The sequence below is a fragment of the Neovison vison genome, chromosome 5 (assembly GCF_020171115.1).
Source record: "Neovison vison isolate M4711 chromosome 5, ASM_NN_V1, whole genome shotgun sequence".
NCBI classification, from domain to species: domain Eukaryota; kingdom Metazoa; phylum Chordata; class Mammalia; order Carnivora; family Mustelidae; genus Neogale; species Neogale vison.
In genome coordinates this window covers 41,496,187-41,521,820 of record NC_058095.1, presented here as the reverse complement: position 1 = coordinate 41,521,820, position 25,634 = coordinate 41,496,187, and the positions used below count along the sequence as shown (strand labels likewise).

General features: G+C 42.3%; 1 protein-coding gene across 1 annotated transcript in view; it reads left to right on the top strand.

The window, feature by feature from the left end:
* TOM1L1 (target of myb1 like 1 membrane trafficking protein) overlaps window positions 1-25,634 on the top strand; it is a 66,133-nt gene that overhangs the window by 4,998 nt on the left and 35,501 nt on the right. The window contains exons 4-7 of the mRNA XM_044248642.1: window positions 7,403-7,552; window positions 8,171-8,296; window positions 9,682-9,786; window positions 10,990-11,106. Coding sequence (XP_044104577.1) covers window positions 7,403-7,552; window positions 8,171-8,296; window positions 9,682-9,786; window positions 10,990-11,106 — 498 coding nt within the window. The remainder of the gene's footprint in view (window positions 1-7,402; window positions 7,553-8,170; window positions 8,297-9,681; window positions 9,787-10,989; window positions 11,107-25,634) is intronic.

The window sequence follows — 25,634 nt, the reverse complement described above, 5'->3', positions numbered from 1 at the left end:
TTCTGAGGTACTGGGAGCTCATTAAGTTTAAACCAGTCTCTCCTGCAGAGTATAATTCAGAGACCGTTCTTTGTTGATTTAAATAGTGCTGTACACCTTATTGTTTATGACTTGGGTGTGGGCACTTAATGGATCCATTCCCGTTTTTCCCCTCATTCTCGGCCATATGACCTCTTCAGTCACTTCGGTGAGTTGCCATTTTTACTACAGTATGTTTTGCCAACCCTGCCTGCCGCCTGAGAGTGAGCTGTATGGCTTTCTCCTTGCTCCCGCATGCCTTTGTTTACCTCAGCCAGGCCCCAGGCCACAAGGTTAAGGCCCCAACTAGCCAGGATCACCCTCCCCTTAGGGGCTCTGGGTGTGTGTTTCAAGAGGACTGAGGTGGTGCTGAGGTGCGCACAGCTCTAGTGTTTGAGTTTCATGGGGGAAGAACATTCACATCTTGCTGGGAGAGTAACAGAATGAGAAGAAATTAAATAAATTAAATGGTCTTGATGCTAACTCTGAAGAAACCCTTCAAGGTAGGATGTGAACATGGTTTTAGAGACCTTTTCCTTTTTTTTTTTTTTTTTTTTTTTTGGTTTCTTTTTTAATTTTAACCTCTCCCTTGTCCTTTACTCATAGCAGCCACCTCAGGGAGGTCCCAGAATGGAAGAACTTGAGAGATGAGTAAGCGCTAAAGTAGAAATACCGGAACTCTGGGTGGATAATGGGGGGAAGCCTTTGGTTCCTAATGGATGCTCTTGCCAACCCTTTGGAGTCATTCTGTTCTTAACTCACAGATGAAGAAACTGAGACTCCATGAGGTTGCAGGGTTTTCTTTTCCTCCATTATTTAAGAGGCATAGGCAAGATATCAACTCGGTCCTCCGACGCTCAGTCCCAGGCCCTTATGTCATACCACTTGGCTTCTCAGAATGGATCATTCTCCTCTGAAGAATGACTGCTGTTTCATCGGTATCTTCACCTCCTTAGTACCTGGTGCAAGACCTGGTACATCCGTGTATCAGGGACTGAGCTGATTGTCCTTCAGCTCTGTCCCACTCTCCTGGTATCCAGGAAGACTCCAGGGCTGATGGAATACACTGTAGAACTGGGGTACAAAGCGAGGTAGCTGTGCCCTAAAATGGAGGGTATCTGGGCAGTCGCAAGGTTGCTGAAGGTTTGGAGTATTAACTGAAGAGGAGATAAGGGCAGAAGATGAATTTATACTACCCATGTTTTAAAAGCCTGTGGTATTTTACTTTCTTACAGTTGTTTATTCTGTATACTGGGTGTGTCTTTCTTGTGGTACCCAGCCTTCTTAGCATTTCTGTGCTTGCTTCTAATCCTGTCTCCCTGTCTTTCTCCATCCTGGTTCCTTCTTCTGATACTTAGCTGGGACCCTTCCCTGAGGAAAGCAGGGTTATTTTAGAGTGTTGTCTCTTCTGGCCCTCCATTTCTCTTTGGGTTCCCATTCTTTCTTCCCTTCAGGTAGTCTGATCTCCAGAGCCTTACTAGTGACCCATTCCCATTACCTATCCCACCTCCGTTAACTGTATGTCTTCCACCTTGTGTTTTACACACCAGAACATGAGAAAAAGCGAATCTAAAACCTGTACGAAAATAAGGGGGAGAGTCATGGGTTGGGGATCGGATTAGCTCCTCAGTTTTAGGGTCAGAGTTCATTAAGGTACCTACTTCTTGGGTTTTCTTTATTTTTTTTTTTAAGATTTTATTTATTTGTTTGACAGAGATCACAAGTAGGCAGAGAAGCAGGCAGAGAGAGAGGAGGAAGCAGGCTCCCCGCTGAGCAGAAAGCCCGATGTGGGGCTCGATCCCAGGACCCTGGGATCATGACCTGAACCGAAGGCAGAGGCTTTAACCCACTGAGCCATGCAGGCACCCCTTGGGTTTTCTTTAAATAGCCCTTTGACTCTTGATGGCCTCCTGCATATCTGCCTGTCGCCTCACCTCTGACTACTCACTGCATGGCAGAGGTGTTTATGGCTTCAAAATGGACTTTTAATATTAACTTAAGCCAGACTTAATTATGAGGGAAGTTGGCCACAGAAAGAATCATCTAATGTCTGTCAAAGCAATTAAATGTTTACCAATCAATTCTTTAAAATTGAATCCCCAAATATGACCTTTTATTACCCTGAAGTGATGAGATTCTGTCAAAGTCAGTTATAAATGTTCTTTGAATTATATGTCATTTGGTTTCTCCATGGACTTGTTAGCTTTGATTAGGTCTTTGATGGGACTGGACTACACTGTGACTTCCTACCATCAGTTGGTGAAGTTTTGTCAAGAAGCCAATAGTTTTATTTTTTAGAAAGCAGTTTGTTACCAAGCTTTGTAAGTCTTAGCCGGAAGCTAACCCTTTGAATGAGGCAATTGTGATAAGTCTCAGCAAGACACTAGTATTGTAAAGTGGGAAGCTGTTGAACAGGTTCCCGGAAATCAATTAATTAATGCGCCTTTGTGGAACAGCACTGAGGTGGTGAGCTGTGAGGGCTTCAGAATATGTGTAAAGTGTGTCCATTCCTCCACAAGTAGAGAGAGTTCATCCTCTAGTGTGGCCATAACTTGGTGGGGTCTTTCACTCTGGCTGGCCCCAAAGCCTTGTTTACTGCGCTTGGTTTAGAAATTTATTATAGGGGTGCCTGGGTGGCTCGGTGGGTTAAGCCTCTGCTTTCGGCTCAGGTCACGATCCCAGGGTCCTGGGATCGAGCCCTGCATCGGGCTCTCTGCTCAGTGGGGAGCCTGCTTCCCCCTCTCTCTCTGCCTGTCTCTCTGCTTACTTGTGATCTCTGTCAAACAAATAAATAAAATCTTCAAAAAAAAAAAAAAAGAAAATTAAAAAAATAAAGAAATTTATTATAAGAACTGAAACTACCAAGTAGCTCTTTTTCCAGTCTTTCTAAGAAGAATACATATATCAGCTAATCAACAGATTCTCTCCTGATAGGAAATTATCTGGAAATGGATGATCAAAATAGTTACCATTAGGGGCTCCTGGGTGGCTCAGTGGGTTAAAGCTTCTGCCTTCGGCTCAGGTCATGATCCCAGGGTCTTGAGATCGAGCCCCACATTGGGCTCTCTGCTCAGCGGGGAGTCTGCTTCCTCCTCCTCTCTCTCTCTCTCTGCCTGGCTCTCTGCCTACTTGTGATGTGTCTGTCAAGTAAATAAATAAAATCCTAAAAAAAAAAAAAAACAGTTACCATTAAGTCCTGATGGATGTCTGGCTCTTCATATATATTATATTTCATTTAGGCCTTAAAAGAAGTCTCTAGAGGGAGGTATCATGGCCCATTTTGCAGATAAGAATACCAAGGTTTGAACAATAAGCAACCTCTGAGTGAGGAGATTAGTGAGGCCTAAAGTCTTACTCTCTTTTTTTAAAATTTTTTATCGGGACACCTGGGTGGCTCAGTTGGTTAAGCGGCTGCCTTTGGCTCAGGTCATGATCCCAGAGTCCTGGGATCGAGTCCCACACTGGGCTCCTTGCTCGGCGGGGCGCCTGCTTCTCCCTCTGCCTCTGCCTACCAGTGTGCCTGCCTGTGCCTGTGCGCTCTCTCTCTCCCTTTCTCTAATAAATAAATAAAATATTTTAAAAAATAATAATAATAAATAAATAAACTTTTTTATCATTTTATTAACATATAATGTATTAGCTCCAGGGGTACAGGTCTATGAATTGCCAGGTTTACACACTTCACAGCACTCACATAGCACATACCTTCCCCAGTGTACATAACCCAGCCACCCTCTCCCTAGCCCCCTCCCCCTAGCAACCCTCAGTTTGTTTTGTGAGATTAGGAGTCTCCTATGGTTTGTCTCCTTCCCGATCCCATCTGGTTTCATTTTTTCCTTCCCTACCCCCCAGACCCCCTACATTGCCTCTCAACTTCCTCATATCAGGGATATCATATGATAATTGCCTTTCTTTGACTGTAAAGTCTTACTCTCTTTAGTCTATCATGGTCTCTTGGTTTCTGGGTTCCCTATCCCACCTGAGATTGTGGTGTCTTGGTTGTCCTATTTCCAAAGATAGGTTATCTGAGCACCTAAATCTACCAAAGTCCAATTTTAAAATGTATAAAAGCAACATATTAATTTTTCCAATTTGCCACAATAGATTTTAGTGCTTATCTCTGTGGGTTGTGGGGTGAAAGAGGTACCAGTGACATAATGAAAGAGGTGAGCTAGAAGTAATGAGTCCTGAAATTCTAGATTCTAGTGGGAAAACACAAAGGGCCGTGATTTGTGATCTCCAGATGTTAACTTCCTCAGCATTTCATGTTGACTCTCTGATTTTATGCATGTAACCTCCTGGGAATGATACCTATTACCATAAAATCTCAGTGATCCAAAGATAAAAATCGGTTTGTGAAATATTTGGCAAGAAACTCCCCATTCGTTTTACCATTAGGGAAAGTGAGACATGGGGGCTTTCTGATGAGGCTGCCTGATGGAGTGGATGAAGTATTTCCATAAATTCCCATTGAGGATTATTTTCCTCTCTGCATTTCAGCTAATAACTCATCACGATGCATCCAGCAAAAAGTCATTTGTTATTCAACTTTTCAACTTAACTTTCTCTAAACAACTTGCCTTCAAATACTCATCTCAACAGTTTTTGTATTTTGTTTTTATTTTCCTTCACTTTAAATATTTTCTGTATTTCAGGGGTGCCCAGTGGTGCAGTCAGTTGAGCATCCCTCTCTTGGTTTCAGCTCAGGTCGTGATCACAAGGTCTTGAGATCGAGCCCAGCATAGGGCTCTGCACTTAGAGTGCAGAGTCTGCTTGCGAATCCTTCTCCCTTTGCCCCTTCCCCCTACTTGTGCACGAGCTCATGCACGTACTCTCTGTCTCTCTCACTCAAATAATCTTTAAACTGGTAAGAACAAGTACTACACTTGTTAAAAATCAATAAATATTTTCTGTGCTTTGGATAACTAGCCCCATGTGTTCCATTTCTGTATTTTCTGATTGCCTTCTTAGCCACATTGCCCTTAAAACTACAGCTCTCATACCTTTTTGTATTGCCATTCTAGGGATACAGCACAGAGCAGGGTGGAGAGTCCATTTTCAGGGAGGCTTTTCTGCAGAGATGATCGTGCCTATCCTGGTTGCATTATGGTTTCTGTGACCTCTCTAATTGGAGAAGTGGGTAGCACAGGAGATAGATTTAACTGTTTTTTAGATCACTTGTAGAAGTCCACATTCTTCATGCATTTCTTCAATGCCAACTTATTTCTTCTTAGCCTGACTTCTGCTCATGTTGCTTGCTTGAAAAAATGTCCCCTCAACCCCACTAGTGGGACTCATGACCCCAATAACCAACCTAGCTGAGTTTTTTTCTCCCTGCACATCCTTAGCTGTTTTGACACAATCCTTGTCGAAACTACCCTCTTTTGACTTTCCCAATGTTATGTTCTCTATATTTTATGCTTTAGTTTCCATTGGTTGCTCTCTGGTTGCCTTCATAGTTTCCTTCTGGCCTGTGTGGTAGGTGAGCCCTAATGTGCCAGCCATTCTTCCCTGCTGTTCCCATGCAGCCTTGGTTTCTCATGTTAGGCTCCCTCCCTCCTAAGCTGGAGCTGTTCATAGATAGCTCTATTAAACATCTCTACGTGAATGTCCCACCATCTGTTTTGCCTTCATTATCTTGGGCTGCTATAATAAAAACACCACCTACTACTGGGTTTAAACGAGACATTAACTTCTCACAGTTCTGGAGGCTATAAAGTCTAAGGCAAAGGTGCCAGAAAATCTCGTGTCTGGTGACAGCCCACTTTCTGGTTTGTAGATGGCCATCTTGTCATTGCATCATCACACAGCCAGGAGAGCTCATCTTTCCTCTTTATTTGGGCACTAAGCTCGTGCCTCAGGTCTACACGCTCCCAATCTAATTATTTCTCAAAAGACCCAGTTCCAAATACACTCACATTAGGGATTAGGAATGTCAATGTACGAATTTGGGAGGGATACAGACACTTAATCCGAAATACTGTGAAACTCAAAATATCTAAAATTCACTTCATTGGGATACCTGGGTAGCTCAGTAGGTTAAGTGTCTGAATCTTGATTGTAGCTCAAGTCATGATCTCAGAGATCTGAGCCCTGAGCTGAGCATGGAGCCTGCTTAAGATTCTCTCTCTGCCTCTCCCTGTGCTCCTACGCTGCCCCACTTGCATGCTCGCTCTCTCTCCCCAAAGAAAAAAATTAATAATAATAAATAATAAAATTCATCTCATCATTTTTACCCCAGACCGAGCCTGCAACCCGATCCGCTTCCAAATTTTCATCCAAGGTGCCATCAGTGTCCTACAGAATAACAGAACAGTGGCTTAACCATCCTTTTTCCAACACATGTCCATTGTAAAGCTCTGCCTTCATGAATCACTCCTGTCTTTACTTTCTTTGTACCCATACCACCCTGGTTTAGGCCTTTCTGCCTTGGTTCTAATGGGTCCCTATTGGATTCTCCATCCTTCCAGGTCCCCTTCATAGAGCGCTGCTTGAAAACCTTCCCAGAGTATTACTTTGCACTTATAAACCTTTCTCTCAAGTTCAGAATGAGGTATAATGGTGATAAACTTAACAAGAACCCTTCACTGGCTTCTTAGTGAAGTGGCCAGACTCTTCCCATTCACTGCCACACATTTCTCTAAAGTCTGTATAATGTCCCTCCACACTTCATCCATGCTGGATAAAGACAATTCCCAGTGTGTCTAGTCTGCCTCCATGAAGAAGCCCCTGCAAACCAGAGTACTCATTGTCCTCCTGATAGCTTAAATGCTTTCATGCATTCATTGATTCATTCATTTAGATACCACTTACCTGCCTAGAATATAGCTCTGCACGCCTTTGTACTTAACTATTTTTTAAAAACCCAGCTTAGGACCAGCTTTCTCCAAAAGTCTTAAGACCACCTGGCCCTAAATTATCCCTTGGTTAATTGTCTACCCGTAAAGGTCTATAATGAGGGTGACTGGGCAATTTATCATCCAGACCAGGACATGGTAGACAGTGGAAGGAGTATCATCATTAATAAAGCCAGCACAACAGGAATGTACCAGAACCTCTCTGGAAAAGCAAGGACACTGTCACCTAGCCTATAGGCCATGTGTCTTTACCACTTCCCATTTGATCCTTGGCACTTACTACCTTGTATTGTTGTTCATGCTCTAATGATGGTGTCCCGACTCCCCAAGAAGTCTGTCCTCAAAGCTCTTACTTCATGCCTTACGTATTTCCCAGAACCTAACGCTTTGCCGTCAATTTTAGTAGACATTAAATCCTGTTTAGTTGTAATGCTGGTAGAAATCATTACTTAGCCATTTTTATCTTCTATTGAGGAGGTGGTTTTGCCAGAGATATAATTAAATTTTAATTTTTCTGTCTAATTTAGCTTATTGACATGTGCATGCAGAACTGTGGTCCAAGTTTCCAATCTCTGATTGTGAAGAAGGAATTCATTAAAGATAGTCTCGTTAAGCTGCTCAACCCCAGATACAACTTGCCATTAGACATTCAGAATAGAATCTTGAATTTCATTAAGGTAAGTCTATTGTATGCCTTATGGGTTGGTAGACCGCTAAGATTAGAGCCCTAATTATGTACCTCGCAATCGGTTTGGTGATCCTCTACAAACCTAGGATCAAGCCAGGGAGCATTTTACTCTTTCATTTTCCGAGTCATGATAATTTCTTGGTATGGCATAGTGCCCTTTTTCTGAGGAATTTGTAGTTATCTCCCTACTTTCTCTCAGTTTTTATCTTGTTCATGTCTGGTAAGAGAGTATTGTGTACATTTATTTGACATACATGGAAACTGTGTTCTAGAGTACACAACAGACTGCTTTTCAATTTATTTGGCAAAGGAAATACTGATGCTATTTTAGAATCTGTCTATTAATTCTGGATTCAGTACAGTGAAAAAAACAATAAGTACCTATTCCAGGCTTTCTTTAAAATTCTAAGGCATGGGAATTTGATGATTTAAAATATATTGTTTTTCTAGTCTCTGAAAATGTACATTTTTGTCCGTGGCATTCAAAACCAGCTTTCTCTTTCTGAGTAAGATACATAATTGTCACTTTCTCATTTTCTGTCACCAGCTTAAAAATTCTGTTTTGATTTGTTGCTATTTTAACTCTGGAACCATCTCTTGAATTCAGACTTGGTCGCAAGGTTTCGCAGGAGGTGTGGATGTCAGCGAAGTGAAAGAAGTGTATCTTGACCTTCTCAAGAAAGGTGTTCAGTTTCCTCCCTCAGAGGCAGAGGCTGAAACAGCGAGACAAGAGGTAGGACACCTTTCTTGGGCTCATATAGAATCAGATGGTATATGCTGTGAGTCTTCTCTCTTTGAAAGGGACAATCCTACCTCTATCCATTCTAGGCAAAAAGGTGAATTTATGAGAAGGCCATTGCCATATCTTCTAAAATAACCAAGCCACAAGAAGGTTGGTGTTAGCTGGATCTTTGAAACAACAGAGAACCAACCACTCAAATGTCTTACGACTTGTCTCTCATTGCAGACCAGCTTTCTCCACATAGTAGATAACATGGGTCTTAAATTGTCATGTAAGATCTCTATCTTTTTCAGATTCCAAGCTCAAAAATCTTGGAAAAGGGACCAACCTAGGTTGGTTTCCTACTTCTGAACAAATTAACTGAGGTCATATAAGAACATGATGGCTCCAGGTGGAAATCATTTTTAAGAGCTGAGGAGGGGGGCAATTTTCAAAGGAAAGAACTCATGCTAGACAGGCAGGGATCTCTACCATGGGGAGTCATGTATTAATAATTTTTGCGAATAAGGTTCTGAACTTATAATACTTTGAGTACTGTTTGTCATTCGGCTCTTAACTCTGTAATTTATTTCCATAATGTGAAAACAGTGATTCTTCCCTTGTGTAGATCAGTGAATCCTGCCTTGATGGAAAAGCAGTTCAGGTGTGTACCAGAAGTCTGATCTTTGTGGAGGTCTTGTCCAGAAGGCTCACACTTCTACTTGTGCAGTCTCTTCCCTGGCCCCTAGGCACCTGCCCCAACCTCGTAACTTCCATGAATCTGTTCACCATGCCCCTTTTAGTCTTTCTTTCAAGACGAAATATAGTAGTGGTCTAGGACCTTGTTATGTGATTTAGGGTAATTGAACTCCTCATTTTTAGAAGACTTCTAGGTGACTCCTGTGGACGTAATGTCAAAACCTTGGCCTGAGCCTTGTGCTTCAGGTTCTCTGCTCAATATTGTCAATGAGGCATTGACTTTGAGAAGCACTCATTAGGGGAGAAGGAGGTGTCTTTCCAGTTGTGGCCTAAAAAGACTTGACATGAATTGACTTAGCATTTCTTTTTAAAAACCCAAAGAAAGGGCAGCAATAATCTTACATGGCAGTTTATTTATAGATCTTTGTTCGAAGCTAAGAGCACTTTATTAAATTATAATTTGGTTACTAATTCTAACAGCCACCTTTTATTGAACACTTACATATTATGGGGACATTAATAGCACTCTTCTCAAAAAATTCTGGGCAGTTTGCACACTTGACAATTGACCCTGGGCTGACACCCTCTACCCAAGACCTTGGGTTGAGAGAAGTGATTGAGCCATCTGAATGGAAAAACTGGGCTTGGGGTGGCTGTGTTCATTCCAGTAGTAATACTTCCATGTTTCACATTGATAGGCCACTCAGATCTCCTCGAACCCATCGACGTCTGTTCCTACGGCACCAGCTCTTTCTTCTGTTATTGTTCCCAAGAGCTCTACTCTCACACTGGTCCCAGAACAGGTAACAACAGTGACAATTATATATATTGACGACCCTTTCTAACTTACCAGCACCGCATATACAGTTTATTTCTTCTTCTTTTTATTTATTTATTGATTTATTCACGAGAGAGCACAAGCGAGCATGCGTGCAGGGGGAAGGGCAGAGGAAGAGGGACAGGGAGAATCCCAAGCAGACTCCTATGCTGAGTGCAGAGCCCGATCTCACAATCCTGAGCTTAGTCTCACAACCCTGAGATCATGACCTGAGCCTAAACCAGGAGCTGGATGCTTAACCAGCTGAGCCACCCAACTGCCCCTACAGTTTGTTTATTCTTAACAACGTTAGGAGGTAGGGGCACATTATTACTTTCACTTTATAGAGGAGAAGATTGAAGCTTAGTATATGACTTCATCATCATTCAGTCCAAAGTCGAATGAATCCTTTGGATTCTGTCTGATTCTAAAGCCCAGGCTCTTAGCCATTGTGCTTGGCTAGTGGCTTTGTCTTTGTGGAGACTGGGCTGTGGAATGGATCTTGTGTCAATCAGCTGATTCCTGTTGCTTTCTATAGGACTGTCCATATCTCATTTCAGGGAGCTCAGTAAGTGGTAGCCTTATTACTGGCATTAATTGTGCCAAATGACTTACATTTACTTTTTTTGTTTATAACTGTTTATCAGAGGTCCAGCTAATCAGTTATTACTGATGCTTATTTATGTTCTGCTCTGAAGGAACTGCCATTTAAGACTTTGTATTATTATTCATATTGTATAAAAATTCATGTGATTGATTCCTCTTAGAATTTACTGCAAGAAGAAAAAAAGTGTTTTTCTCTTGATTTTTTTTTTCTTCTTTTCTAACACCATGGGAAGTAGAAAATGCTCATTTTTCCCCCCTTGGTTTTGCCACTAATATTTGCCATTTTGTCCAGGTTCCTACTATAGTCACCTTTTCCCTTCTCCATATTGATTCTAATCTGACTTTTTTCCCTTTCACTTTTAACTTTCTTAGCGCATATTTCTAGCATGAATCTAGAAATTTGTTATGTAAGGTCTCAGATCCTTTCAGAAGGTAACAAATTGTACGTTTATTAAACAATTAGATACTTACATAAATTTGAAATATTAAAAAGCCTTTTTTCTACTAGAAAATATCTCCTTGGTAGCAGAAAACAAGGTAACCATTCTTCATGTCACACTTGTGATTGTGTTGCTCCCCACAGATTGGAAAGTTGCACAGTGAATTGGATATGGTGAAAATGAATGTGAGAGTGATGTCCGCCATATTGATGGACAATGTTCCTGGGTCTGAAAACCGTGAAGACATAGAGCTTCTACAGGTGTGGTATGATTTCAAGAACAGTCACACAGTCTTTTTAGGTGTCTTCTATCTCAAGGCCCTAAGAATAACTTTAATATTGTCTAGTTAATCTTCGGTGATTTCTAAACTTAACAAGGAGATGTGAGGAGGTCTTCATCACAAATGTAATTGTTAATTAGGCCTGGTTCTTAATCTCTCAAAATAAATGTTTTAACAATGTCTTGGTCATGTATAATCTCTGTTAGTCGCTGTTTTAAATATGCACAAGTTGTCTTTAAATCCATCCACTCAACAAACATAATGAGTAACAACAGTGGTGCTAAGATATAGAAGTGAGGAGGCTGAACTAGTCCCCAAGGAACTTAGGTCTGGTGAGCAAGATTGTTTTGTCAACAGCCAGTTTAAATTAAGTATTGTAGATGCTGAAATAGAAATTTGTTTATCATGCATTGGGATCAGGGGGTGGGGGTACAGAGAGAGTGGTGAAGGATTTTGGAGAAGATTAGATGAAGGCAGTACTCACGCTGTGGAAGAAGACATGAATAGTGCATTTGTACCTGTATGTGCATGTGAGGAAAACCACTGGTAGTTCATTATTGCTGAAACCATGGCCCTCCTAGACGTTTCCCTGTGTCTGTATATCCCTCTAATAATTCTAATTCCCAATTTAAATTTTTTTTCTTTCTTTTTTCTTAAAGATTTTTTATTTATTTATTTGACACAGAGAGAGAGACAGCGAGAGAGGGAACACAAGCAGGAGGAGTGGGAGAGGAAGAAGCAGGTCTCCTGCTGAGCAGGGAGCCGGATCCCAGGACTCTGGGATCGTGACCTGAGCCGAAGGCAGATATTTAGCGACTGAGCCACCCAGGCACCACCCCGCCTCCAATTTTAAATTTCAGCACACACTTTAACACATTAACTTAGAGGGGGGGAAATCAGTTTCTAAGTCTTTTTCTCCAGACCAAGTTACAGAATTTTATCTTATTTTTACATTTCTCTGACTCCCACTCCCCACTGCTCATGCTGCTGTTCCCGTTCCTTTAACTTCTAAGACTACTAATAGGTAACATTGTTCTTGATCATTACTCACTTGAGAAATAAATGGTAAAAATTTCCTCTTTCAACATTACTACTTGAATATTCCTGCTATGTCATTGAATCACTACTAGTGGTAAACTTGGAGCATTTGCATGTCCAAAAGTGTCTTTTTGCTGCCATATCAAGTGCTAATAGTTTGGCTAGACACAAAATTCTCAGGACAAAATTCTTCAGTCCTTCCAAATACTGCTCCATTGTTCTCTTATACCCAATGGTGCTGATGAGAAGTGTGAGTTAATCTGATTCTATAAAAAGTATTTTATAAAAAGGTTTTTTTTTCTTATTGGATTTATGAGTTCTGTTTACCTTAATATTTCTGAAATTTCACTATATGTCTAGGGATATCTGTTTATATGTGCCTGTGTGTGTTCCCTTTATTTATCCTGCTTAGAACATGATAGGCCTTTTTATCCTATTCCTATCTGGGTATTTTTATTCTGGGAAATTCTCAGCTTTCCAAGTATTTCTTTTCTACCATGTGGTCTCTTCATATGCAACTTTTCTTAGATGACAAAGCTTCCAGTTGTATTTTTCTTCTGTCTCAACATTTTTTAAATACTTTTTCTCTTCATTGTTTTGTGTTGTAGTTCTAGGCAATTTTCTCCATTTCATGCATTTCTCTGAAGTTTTCACATCAGTTTGTCTCTTCAGCCCTTCCCATGAACATTTTATTTCAAAAACTATGTTTTCTCAGGGCACTGAAGTAGATCAGTCAGGTAAGCATCCAACTCTTGATTTTGGCTCAGGTCATGATCTTGAGGTTGTGAGATCCAGCCCTGCATGGGGCTCCTCACTCCGAGGGAAGTCTGCTTGAGATTCTCTCCCTCTGCCCCTCCTCCCCCTCTTTTTCTCTCTCTTTCAAATAAGTAAATATTTTAAAAAATTGTTTTCTTAAAGTTTGGATTTTTGTAACTTTTTTTTTCATGGATATGCCCTCTCCTTCTGTCTTTCTAAGGATAGTAATTATTTTTAAGTTGCTTTTTCCATTTGCTGTATAGATTCTCATTTCTTGATTGCAAATTCTTAATCCCTTCTTTCAGTTACGTTCCTCAGGTATGTGCTGGATTGCTGATAGTGAACTCATTTGTGGGTGCAATTCCCTGGCATCAGCCTGCATTCTGTGTGACGCAGCTCACCTGTGACCGTGGGGAGGACACTCGCAGCGGCCTGTGCTTGGTACCATTTTCAGAGTGTGCAGGATTGGTAGGGGATCATGCTGGATGGGTTATGTTGGTAGCTGGTCTTCTGAGTTATATACTTCCTATCTTTCGTTCTTGCTACCAGTAACTGGAAGTAATACCCCATGTCTCTGCCCCAAGCATGACTCCCACCTGGCAAGAGATACTCCTGTCTCAGCTCTCTGGTCTCAGATGTGGAGAGAGGCATGGGCCTGCTTGTTCTGCCTGGTTGTTTCACAGCCGTCCCTCAGCTCTCTCTTAGCTGCCCCTTGTGCGATTTTGTTCTAGCCTCTGTAGTCTCTGGGCGTGGCGCATCCATCCTTCATTTTCCTTTGATTTCTGCCGCAGTACTCCTTGTGGGCAGTCTTCGATGTCATGGGTTGTGCTTTCCCCTCATCCAGGAGTTAGCAAACTGTGGCCAGTGGGCCACATGCAGGCCTTGGTCTGTTTTTATGCCACTTATGAACTCAGAAGGTTTTTAAATTTTTTAAATGTTGTTAAAAAAAAAAAAGTTCAGGGGTGTCTGGGTGGCTCAGTCGGCTAAGGGTTTGCCTTTGCGTCAGGTCATGATCTCAGTGTCCTGGGATTGAGCCCCTCATTGGGCTCCCTACTCAGCAGGGGGCCTGCTTCTCCCTCTGTCCCTTGCCCCCACCCCCACCACCGCCACCACTTGTGCTTTGTTTGTCTCTCTCTCTCTCTGTTTCTCTTGCAAATAAATAAAATCTTTTTTAAAAAATTCATTTTGGGCACCTGGGTGGCTCAGTCGGTTAAATGACTGTCTGCAGCTCAGGTCATGATCCTGGGCAGATTGAGTCTCCTGTCGGGGTCCCTGCAAGAGCTGCTTCTTCTTCTTCTTCTTCTTCTTCTTCTTCTTCCTTTTTTTTTTTAAAGATTTTATTCATTTGGGGCGCCTGGGTGGCTCAGTGTGTTAAGCCTCTGCCTTCGGCTCAGGTCATGATCTCAGAGTCCTGGGATCGAGCCCCGCATCAGACTCTCTGCTCCACAGGGAGCCTGCTTCTCTGTCTCTCTCTGCCTGCCTCTCTGCCTACTTGTGATCTCTCTCTCTCTGTCAAATAAATTTTTTAAAAATCTTTAAAAAAAATAAAAATAAATAAAAATAAATTGATTAAATCTTTAAAAAATATTTAAAAGTTCGTGTCTTAAGCTATATCTGTGCAGGTCCACTTCCAGAGATTCCTATGGAGTCAGATAAACCTCTTAAGGAACCTGCACCACCCCCCACACACTATTAATGGATTTGAGTTTGTGGTACCTCTCAGGTACCCAGAGATAAGAAGAGGATTTAAAACCACAGCTTGAGAACATAAAGCCCCAAGTGAGGAGTGGTCAGATCTGGTCTGTACAGGTAATTGAGGACTTTCTACTCACTACAATGGCAGAAGGGAACCCTAAAGGGGTAGAAGCTGAAGGACACTCTAACTCAATAAGAGGGCACCCGGGTGGCTCAGTTGGTTGAGCGACTGCCTTCAGCTCAGGTCATGATCCCGGACTTCCGGGATCTCGTCCCGCATTGGGCTCCCAGCTCCTTGGGGAGTCTGTTTCTCCCTCTCTCCTTCCCCTCTCTCATGATCTCTCTCACTCATTCTATCTCAAATAAATAAAATCTTAAAAAAAAATTTTTTTAAATAGAAAAGTAACTTGATAAGATTTTTAAAAGATTCATGTGGTGATGTTGAGATAAGTTCTAAAGAACTAATACAAAATTCTAGGAAACAGTTGAAGACATCATTTACCACTTATCTTATATTACATTCTGTGTGTGGGAAATGACCTCTGTGGTCAAATAAGTTTGCAAAACTGTCTATTATATTTCTCCTCCTGGAGGCTCATAAAGCTTCTTAGTATAGTAAAGGTCCCTCAGAGTCTTTTTTTACAAATGTATTTGACCAGAGACTCTACATTGCTGAGCATGTTGGCGTCCTACAGAACATCAGCATAATATGCCTTGAGAAACAAATCAGTATTTTTTTAAAATATTTACTTATTTACAAATCATTATTTTAGATCAGAAGCTGTAAGTGTATTACTTTTAGAGTATTTTACAATGGAACCGCACCTCATTTTGCTGAGGAATCTTGGGTTTCTTGGCTTTGGATAGATCATTTGTTATCTTTGGACTTTGTTTCTATATGTATAAAATAAAGAGCTAAGAGGATACTTAACAAAGGTAGTATTAATATATCCAATTAGGAGATGAAAAGGAAAATTAATCATTAAATACAGTTCCTATGTATTAATCCTTTTTTTTTAAGATTTTATTTATTTATTTGATAGAGAGAGATCACAAGTAGGCAGAGAGGCAGGCAGAGAGAGAGAGAGAGGAGGAAGCAGGCTCCCTGCTGAGCAGAGAGCCTGATGCGGGACTCGATCCCAGGACCCTGAGATCATGACCTGAGCCAAACGCAGCGGCTTAACCCACTGAGCCACCCAGGCGCCCTGTATTAATCCTTTTTTAAAAAATCCTCCACTGGGGCACCTGGGTGGCTCAGTGGTTAAGTGTCTGCCTTTGGCTCAGGTCATGATCCCAGGGTTCTGGGATCGAGCCCCGCATCAGGCTCCCTACTCCACGGGAAGCCTGTTTCTCCCTCACCCACTCCCCCTGCTGTGTTCCCTCTCTCACTGTGTCTCTCTCTATCGAATAACTAAATAAAAATATTTAAAATTAAAAAAAAAATCTCCACTGAAGTTTTTACGGATAATAAATTTTTAAAAGGTTTGTATTTTTATTTATTTTTTTAAAGATTTTATTTATTTATTTGATAGAGATCACAAGTAGGCAGAGCAGCAGGCAGAGATAGAGGGAGAAGCAGACTCCTTGCTGAGCAGAGAGCCCCATGCAGGACTTGATCCCAGGACCCTGAGATCATGAGCTGAGCCGAAGGCAGAGGCTTTAACCCACCATGCCACCCAGGCGCCCCTACAGATAATAAATTTTGTGACTCCTGATGTGTAATAAGCATGTTAACTAAAATTTAAAAATTAAACATCAAAGTAAGACCGTGGGATGAATATTATTTTTCAGAAATGGCCACAGCAGTATTTCCAGTGCCACACGGGCTTCCCAGGCTTTCCAGAGCTTCTAAAGTGACATGATTTGTGACTTTTCTCCTCTCTTCATCCATCTGTGGCAAACAGTCCATCATTAAAAATGTATGCTGAAACATCCCCTTTAAATACGCGAATCCAGCTTTATACTGTGTGCCATCCTTGAGAACACAGAAATGGTTTTTGGGCCAGAGTCTTCTGGTACAGATGTTTGATTGCGTTTTGCAAGGATGATGCTAATACGCTGTTTGGATGCCAGCACTTAGGGCTCTGTGTTGCCTTGAATAATAAGGAGACTTGGGGTGTAAATCAACATTAGAATACCACTCATGGGCCGTTGAAGCTGAATGCATTCTGGCACCTGACTAGCTTGTTGTATGGAGCCTACTGAATGTGTAACTTTATTTTTCTTTTTGTTTCTCGTTAATAACACAAAGAGATCTCATGAGGAGTGATCTTCTTACATTCTTTTGACAAGAATTGAAATCTTTTTCTTGGACACTCAATTAGTTCATAAAAGAAAACTATTTCTCTTCTCAAGACATTTCTTGACACCAAGTGTGAGAGGTTCCCCTCCCACCCTCACATTAGACAGTTCTGACACTAACTACCCAGAGTTAGCATAGAACTCACCGGTGAAGGGCTCAGTCCTGGGACACCATCCCCACTTCAGATGCCTGTTGCAAAAATCTGAGGATCCCATACTTCTGACCAGTAAGCTGTAAACTGGGGGTTCCCAGAACCCCCTCCTTTGGTTGGATCATTTGCTAGAATGCCTCACAGAACTCAGGGAAACATTTATATTTGCTGGTGTTATGAAGGGTACAGATGAATAGTCAGGTGAAAGATATATAGGACAAGGTCCAGAAGGCTTCCAAGAGCTTTTGTACCCAGGGAGTTGGGATGTAGATGTGTTCATCTACCTGGAAACCTGCTAAACTTCTTGTTCTGGGGTTTTGCGGAGGCTTTATCACATAGACATGTTGACCATTACCTCTAATCTTCAGCCCCTCTCCCCACGCAGAAGATGGAGGCTAGGGGTGAAGTTCTGAGCTTCTGATTATGGCTTTGTCTCTCTGACCAGCCCCCTTCCAGGAGCCCACCAAGGGTTGCTTCATTAGAACTTAAGATGCTCCTATCACACAGGGAAGTCCCAGGGATTTAGGAGCTCTGTGTCAGGAACCAGGGTCAGAAACCAATATATATATTTCTTATATTACATATAGGTTAGCTATTAAGCTGTCCCAGCTGTGTATGGGCTTGTTTGATCCATTATCCCATCTTGATAGCCTCCAGCTTCTCAAAGTTACTGTATCTTGACAGATGGGTGCTTTTCAAGCCCTGTACCTTTATTGCCTCTCCTATCCTTGGGGTCCTATATGGTTTTTCAGCCTTTGAGGTTTCTCATTTTTTTCTTGAATGCTTAGGCATGTATGTTAAAATAGCATTATATTATATCCAGCATTTTTTTTTTTTTTTGTATTTTGTTATCAGAAAGGTTTTCAGGCTCCTGAGTAGAATACTGTGCTGGAAACCAAAAACTATACAGCTCACTTTTTCTAAAAATTTAAGTAAAATTCGCACAATAAACAATCAACTAGGGCACCTGGGTGACTCAGTCGGTTAAGCGTCTGCTTTCAGCTCAGGTCATGATCTGGGAGTCTTGGGATCCAGCTACATTGGGCTCCCTGCTCAGCGGGGAACCTACTTCTCCCTCTCCCTCTGCCTATACACCTGCTTGTGTGTACACATGTGCATGCGCTCTCTCTCTCACTCGCGAATCTTTTCAAAGAAATAAAAAGAATTAACCATCTTAAAGTATATGCTGTACACATATGTACATATGTACGTACACAATGGAGCCAGAACTTTTGGAACTAGTTCCAAAAAACAAACGCTATACCCACTGAGCAGTCTCTCCCCCTTCCTGTCTTTGCCCAGTTCTACCTACCTGCTCACGGTTTCTGTGAGTTTACCTATCCTGGATATTTTATGTAAGTGTAACCATTGACTGCGTGGCTGTCGTGTTCGGTTTCTTTCACTTCTGCATCACTAACCTTGTTTTCAAGGTTCACTCATGTAGCACCTGTCAGAGTTGCATTCCTTTAGTGGATAATATTCCATGGTGTGGATATGCTGCCTCTTATTTATGCATTTTTTACTTGATGGACATTTGGGCTGCATTCACCTTTTGGCAATGAATGCTACTATGAACATTCATCCACCCGTTTTATTTTGTATTCCTGTGTTCATTTTTTTTGAGCATATACCTAGGAGTAGCACTGCTGGGTTATATGGTAATTATGACTCTGGGTTTAACTTTTTAAGGAAGCATCAAACTGCTTCCCATGGTGGCTGTACCATTTTACATTCCCACCAACAATGTACAAAAGTTCCAGTTTCTCTGCTTCCTTGCCAACACTTGTTTTTCTCTGGGTTTTTTGTTTTGTTTTGTTTTTTAAATAAATAGCTGTCTAGCAGGTGCGAAGTGGTCTCTTACTATGATTCTGATTTGCATTTCCTAATAACTGATGATACCAAGCATCACTATATAGCTTTTTAAAAGGTAGAATACCTCATGTCATCCTTGCTTGGAACCATCCAGTGGCTTCCCGTCACACTTGGAATAAAACCCCTGCCTCCTTATCCTGGCCACAAAGCCCTCCCTGAGCAGTTCCTGCTACCTCTCTTTCTACAGCCCACACAGCCCTTCCCTTTGGTCCATTACACTGGCCATGTTCTGTGGGCACACCTAGTTTGTTCTTACTGGGGAGGATTTCGTGCTCGACCGTCATGATCCCCCTCTCTTCTAAAGGCCAGCTGTTTCTAGTGACTCTGAGCTGAGTATGTCACCTCCTCTGAGAAGTCTGTCCTGAGTCCCCAGGGACTGGACTCTTGATTTGTCTCCTGCCCCATCACCATTTCATCCTCCCCCTAACCCTCAGATGCTTTTCTTGAATATTCAGCTGCCTCTGCCTTCCAGAATGGAAGCTCCACAAAAGTCATCAGACCTAAAGCTCAGCTTCTGACTCCCAGAGCAGTGCCTGGATATGATATAGTCACTCAAAAATACCTTTGATAAATTAATGTTTTCTTTCCCCAGATTTTGTGTCATTTAAAATAAAAATCTTGGGCTCTTGGGTGGCTCCATCAGTTAAGCTAACTGTCTTCCTTCAGCTCAGGTCATGATCTCCGGGTCCTGGGATGGAGCCCTGCATTTGGCTCCTTGCTCAGTGGGGAGCCTGTTTCTCCATCTGCCCCACCCCCCACTTTGCACTTGCTCACTGCCTTTCTCAAAAAAAAAAAAAAGATAAAAAATAATCTTTGGGGCACCTGGGTGGCTCTCAGTTGGTTAAGAGTCAGACTCTTGATTTCAGCTCAGGTCACGATCTCAGCGCTGTGGGATTGATCCCCGCATCGGGCTCTGTGCTCAGTGCCGAGACTGCTTCACACTCTCTTTCCCTCTCCCACTTGTTCACTCTCTCTCTCCCTCAAAATAAATAAAATCTTTAAAAAAAAATCTTTATCCTTGCTATGAGAGAGACTGAATCCTTTTTTTTTTTTTTTCCATTTCGATGGCTGGTTGTCCAAATAACATTTACTAACAGTTCATACCATCTCCATTAATTTCGAACACTCCTTCATCATATTCTGCATTCTAATACAGGGACATCCTTCTGGAGGCTGTTTTGTTTTGTTTGATCTGTTTATTCAGCTCTGTGCTGGCATCCTACTATTTTAATGATTCTCAGTACGTATTTTCATGCCTTCGTAGGGTTGGTCAGTGAAACAGATGGCATGCTCAATTTAGATAATTTGAGGAGAGTTTAATCAAGGTACTATTTATTCGGCAAGATATTGCAGGGTTTAGGGAAACCACAGGAGCTAGTTCACTATCCTCCGCTATTAACTAATATCCCGAGGCCTAAATAGACAAGAGGGAAGTTTTGCCAGAACCCAAAGGAAAGAATAATGGAGGTGCTTTTGGTGGAAGGAGTAGAGGGAAATATATCCAGATGTCACTCTCCTTCCTTCCTTCAACTTCCTGCCAGTGGTACTGCTTGCTAGGCAGGGGACTGGGTGAGGTGATCCCTATCAGCCAGGCCCCAGGGCATGGAACAGGCCAGACTGTGTGGTTGGTGCATCTGGAGCATGAGAAGCATTCAATGCGTAGGAAAACTCTGAATTTCATTGGCTTTTCATGTACATACATGTTAGCAGTGGTCACAGTCTTATTATGCAATTTATTAATGTTAAAACCAGCCTCTGTACTTGGAATCTCTCCTGTTTTTGTCTGTGGGTGCTTACCTGCTACTAGCTCTTGTGTTTGTTGGAGCCCGTTTTCTGTCTGTGTCCCTCCATCTGAGATCTGGTATGTCTGAACTCCCTTCTTGGTTCTTTCAGGCCAAACAATTAGATCCTAAAACCCCACTACCTAGCCGGGCTCCTGCTCTTTGTGAAACTCGTAGGCGGGAAAACTACTTTGTGTAGTACACACCTTTCCCTGCAGCATTTAGCTCGTGGGCTTTGACCTTCATTGAGGGTGGCCCCAGAATGGGGTACAAAGATTCTGAGCGGTGTCCCATCTGAGTGTTGTGATGCATGAAGAGTGTCAGCTCTGGTCACAGGGTTGAAACGTCGTGGAACGAGTCTTCCTTGCCTCCTTGGCGTTTTACACTTGGCTTTGGGCTACTTTACTCTTACCTTGAAAAGCTGACTTCCCTGTACCTCTCGTTTCAGTCTTCTGTTTTGGTCTTAGTCTTCTGTAGGAGAAAGCAAGCTCTGATTTTTCGGGGTATAACAGGAGATGGGGCACCTGGGTGGCTCAGTTGGTTAAGCATCTGCCTTCAGCTCAGGTCATGATCCCAGGGTCATGGGATGGAGCCTCACTTCTCCAGGCTCCTTGCTCAGCAGGGAGCCTGCTTCTCCCTCTCCCTCTGCCTGCAGCTCTCCCTGCTTGTGCTCTCTCTTGACATCTCTCTCTCTCTGTGTCAAGAAAAGAAATAAAATCTTAAAAAAAAAAAAGTGGAACTGGAGAAATCCTTAGTCTAACTTAGTAGAGAAATTTAAAATCAAGTCAATCTAAAATTTCATCCTATAAGGATAATTTGTTATCAGTTTGGAGGAGGGGGGTAAAAACAGTAAAATAAAAAGCCCTCCACTGGACACTTACTGCCTCTACCATTCAGAAACTTGGGGAAGGGACTTGCAGTGTCTCTGAGACTATCTTCCTTCCTTTACAGTGGCAAGTCATAGAGCTGGAGGGAGAACCTTGTTCTCCTGAACCAGTGTTCTATCCATTATACCAACTTGCTTCTCATTTTTTTTTTTTAAAGATTTTATTTATTTATTTGACATAGAGAGACAGTGAGAGAGAGCATGAGCGAGGAGAAGGTCAGAGGGAGAAGCAGACTCCCCGTGGAGCCGGGAGCCCGATGCGGTACTCGATCCCAGGACTCCGGGATCATGACCTGAGCCGAAGGCAGTCGTCCAACCAACTGAGCCACCCAGGCGTCATTTTGAGTCCAGAATTAACTTTCTAGTATAGGTGGCTCACCTGTTTTTTCCTAGCTCTCTAGCTAGGTTGGAAGCAACTTAAAGGCAGTAACCAAGTTGTATGCTTTTAAATCCATACAACTATGCATGTTTATTTATAGCACATACTTTGCACACTGAATGAGTTCATTAAATTTCTTTTTTTAAGATTTTATTTATCCATTTGAGAAGGAGATAGAGCACAAGCAGTGGCAGAGGCAGAGAGGGAGGGAGAAGCAGACTTCTGCTGAGCTGGGAGCCCAACCGTGGGGTTCGATCCCAAGACCTGGATATAATGACCTGAGCTGAAGGCAGACACTTAATCAGCTGAGCCACCCAAGTGTCCCGAGTTCATTACATTTCTGTTGAATTGAATGGACTGATGCTCTTTGTTGAAGGATTAATGATTTTAGGACAAAGGAGCTAAGGAGCTATTGAAGACTAAGGCTTTTGGGGAAACAAAGTTTTGATAATATTTGGTTAGGAAAAAGGATCAGGATTCTACTGAGTTAATGATCTTTTTGAGTATAATTTTTTTAAAAAGACTTTATTTACTTATTTGACAGAGAGGGATCACAAGTAGGCAGAGGCAGGCGGAGAGAGAGGGGAAGTAGGCTCCCCGCTGAGCAGAGAGCCTGATGCGGGGGCTTGATCCCAGGACCCTGAGATCATGAACAGAGCCGAAGGCAGAGGCTTAACCCACTGGGCCACCCAGGCGCCCCTTGAGTATAACCTTGACCGCTAATTTATTCAGCTGATATCTGTAAGGGAAAGGACTATAAGCAAGTGTTGCTGAGAACTGTTCAGCTTTAGGTTGGGAGGGGTAGTTTTTAATTTTTTGCAGATAAAGATGTTCTCTGGAGCTCCTGCAGTCTGGATGGGGAGAACAGAGAGGGAGGAAATATATTTGGGCTGATAATAAGAGTATTGCCATGCAGATATTATTTCAAGAGAAGGCTTGCAAGAAACACATTTCTTCCTGTTTCCTTTTTCAGGGAAGATGGTCAGGCACTTACAGTTTTTCTTTTTATCGGGTTGCACTGTATTGCTGAAAGTGGGCTGCTTACGGTTGGAGTTGAAAGTGCAAAAGAACCTCCTTCCTTAATTCCTGAGTCCTCCCTGGAAGACTAAGAGCCATCTGGGTGTCAGGAGGAGAAGCCCTTAATGAGCTCTTTTGTTTTGCTCCAAAGACCTTTGAGTTGATTGTTAAATTCCCTTGAACTGAGAAGCCTACCTTTGCTTTGATATGGTATTTAAGGGGGGCAATTCCAGGGGCTCTGTGAGGGACATATGCACCAGCAGCTGTTACTCTGTTTTGACTCTCTCCCCCTCTGGTTCCCCACATCCACAGCCCTGCAGGTGCCTGCCCTGGGGGATCTTCTGACCCATCCTCTGGGTTCATGGTGCTTGATCTAGGCTCTTTCCAGGTGGCGTGGCCCTCCTCTGAGACAGACATCAATTGCAGAGATCAGAGTGGGCTGGCTTTTGAAGAGGCTTTTCAAATTCTGCTCTGCAAACCTGCTGAGAAATGTGGTGTTCCTTTCATGTTTCTATTCCATCTGTCTTTTGAGAGGGCAAAGAGAGGGTCTTCTTGTGACCGGGGGCTATTGATGTTGGCTGCAAATTCATTTCAAATTAATTTCTACATTTTTGTCACGGGCATCTAACAGCCCTTGTATTTCCTTGATCTTGACATTGCTCTAGCAAGGCTGCCAATGAGCAAGAACAATTTCATTATACTCGGTAATGGGAAAGTTCCCCTTCATCGTGGGGGTTATATTAAATGCTCTTCTTTTTTCTCTCCTTGGAATAATATTGGGTCCTGAGTAAAGGTGTATTACAGAGTTGTATTAGCTATCTAGTTAACTTTCCAGTGATACTTCCTTATGTTATCATTAATACACTTATTGACTACCCACTATGTGCCAGACACCTGGGGTTTCAACTTTACCGTTTCCTATTTTTTTTTTTAAGATTGTTTTTTTATTTATTTGACAGAGATCACAAGTAGGCACAGAGGCAGACAGAGAGAGAGAGGGGTAAGCAGGCTCCCCACTGAGCAGAGAGCCCAATATGGGGCTCCATCCCAGGACCCTGGGATCACGACCTGAGCTGAAGGGAGAGGCTTTAACCCCACTGAGCCACCCAGGCGCCCCTACCGTTTCCTATATTTTATTTATTTATTTTTAGATTTTATTTATTTGACAGAGATCACAAGTAGGCAGAGAGGCAGGCAGATAGAGAGGAGGAAGCAGGCTCCCTGCTAAGCAGAGACCCGATGTGGGGCTCGATCCCAGGACCCTGGGATCATGACCTGAGCTGAAGGCAGAAGCTTTAACCCACTGAGCCACCCAGGTGCCCCCCCCCAGCTCGTTTCCTATTTTTAAAACAACCCTGCAAGATACTTGTTATCCTTGTTTTATAGATGTGTAAAAAGCAAAACAAAACTGAATCTAAAATTTAACTAGAAAAATCCCATGTCAGGTATACATACAGGAGTGGTCTTTGGTGTACTGAGTCTAAAGTCTGCTCTCTTTGCACCGTTCCAGGAGACCATACGAAAGCCACCTGTCTTTGTTTCATTAGGATATGGCCAAACCTACTTATTTGCATATTGCCCAAGGTTGCTTTCATGTTATAATGGCTGAGTCGGGTAGCTGTGTTCTCTGACAGAGAACAACATATGGCCCACAAAACAGAATATATTTAATATTATCTGGGCCTTTAAAAAAAAAAGAAGTTTGCCAAAAAAAAAAAGTTTGCCAACTTCTGCTGATAGTGGCCACGTCATTAGCAAATAGGACAGTTTATCCAGCTGCAGATGGGGGTTACAAAAACCAGAGTCTATCCTTTCTCTGTCTTTACTGCTTTTTTGTTTTTCATTTCCCTTTGTCTTCTAAATATTTTTTTGTTAGGATTCTATAGAGGGTAGTGGCTTTTACTTCTGAGTCCAAATGTCAGTGACTAATGCTCTGATGGGTTTATTTAGAGATTTCCTGTCAGGACTCTTGTAATAGATGGTTAGAGATTCTAAATGGTTTTGACTGTCTTTCTTGAGGGGAAACGAGTCAGATAATGGAATAGTCTGATGATCTAGCAAGTTCTGTCACTCTCATTTTGAAGGTGTTCTTCCCTCACCTGAATGGACTGTTATGTTTACAAATTCTAGCTGGGGTGGGTTTGAAGAAATATGAGTATTAGTTATATGCTCCTCATATAAGTTGTAAGGCAGCAGTTTTCATTATTTATTTATTTTTATTTTTTTTTCCAATTTATTTATTTTCAGAAAAACAGTATTCATTATTTTTTTCACCACACCCAGTGCTCCATGCAAGCTGTGCCCTCTATAATACCCACCACCTGGTACCCCAACCTCCCACCCCCCCGCCACTTCAAACCCCTCAGATTGTTTCTCAGAGTCCATAGTCTCTCATGGTTCATCTCCCCTTCCAATTTACCCAAAAGCACATACCCTCCCCAATGTCCATAACCCTACCCCCCTTCTCCCAACCCCCCTCCCCCCAGCAACCCACAGTTTGTTTCGTGAGATTAAGAGTCACTTATGGTTTGTCTCCCTCCCTATCCCATCTTGTTTCATGGATTCTTCTCCTACCCACTTAAGCCCCCATGTTGCATCACCACTCCCTCATATCAGGGAGATCATATGATA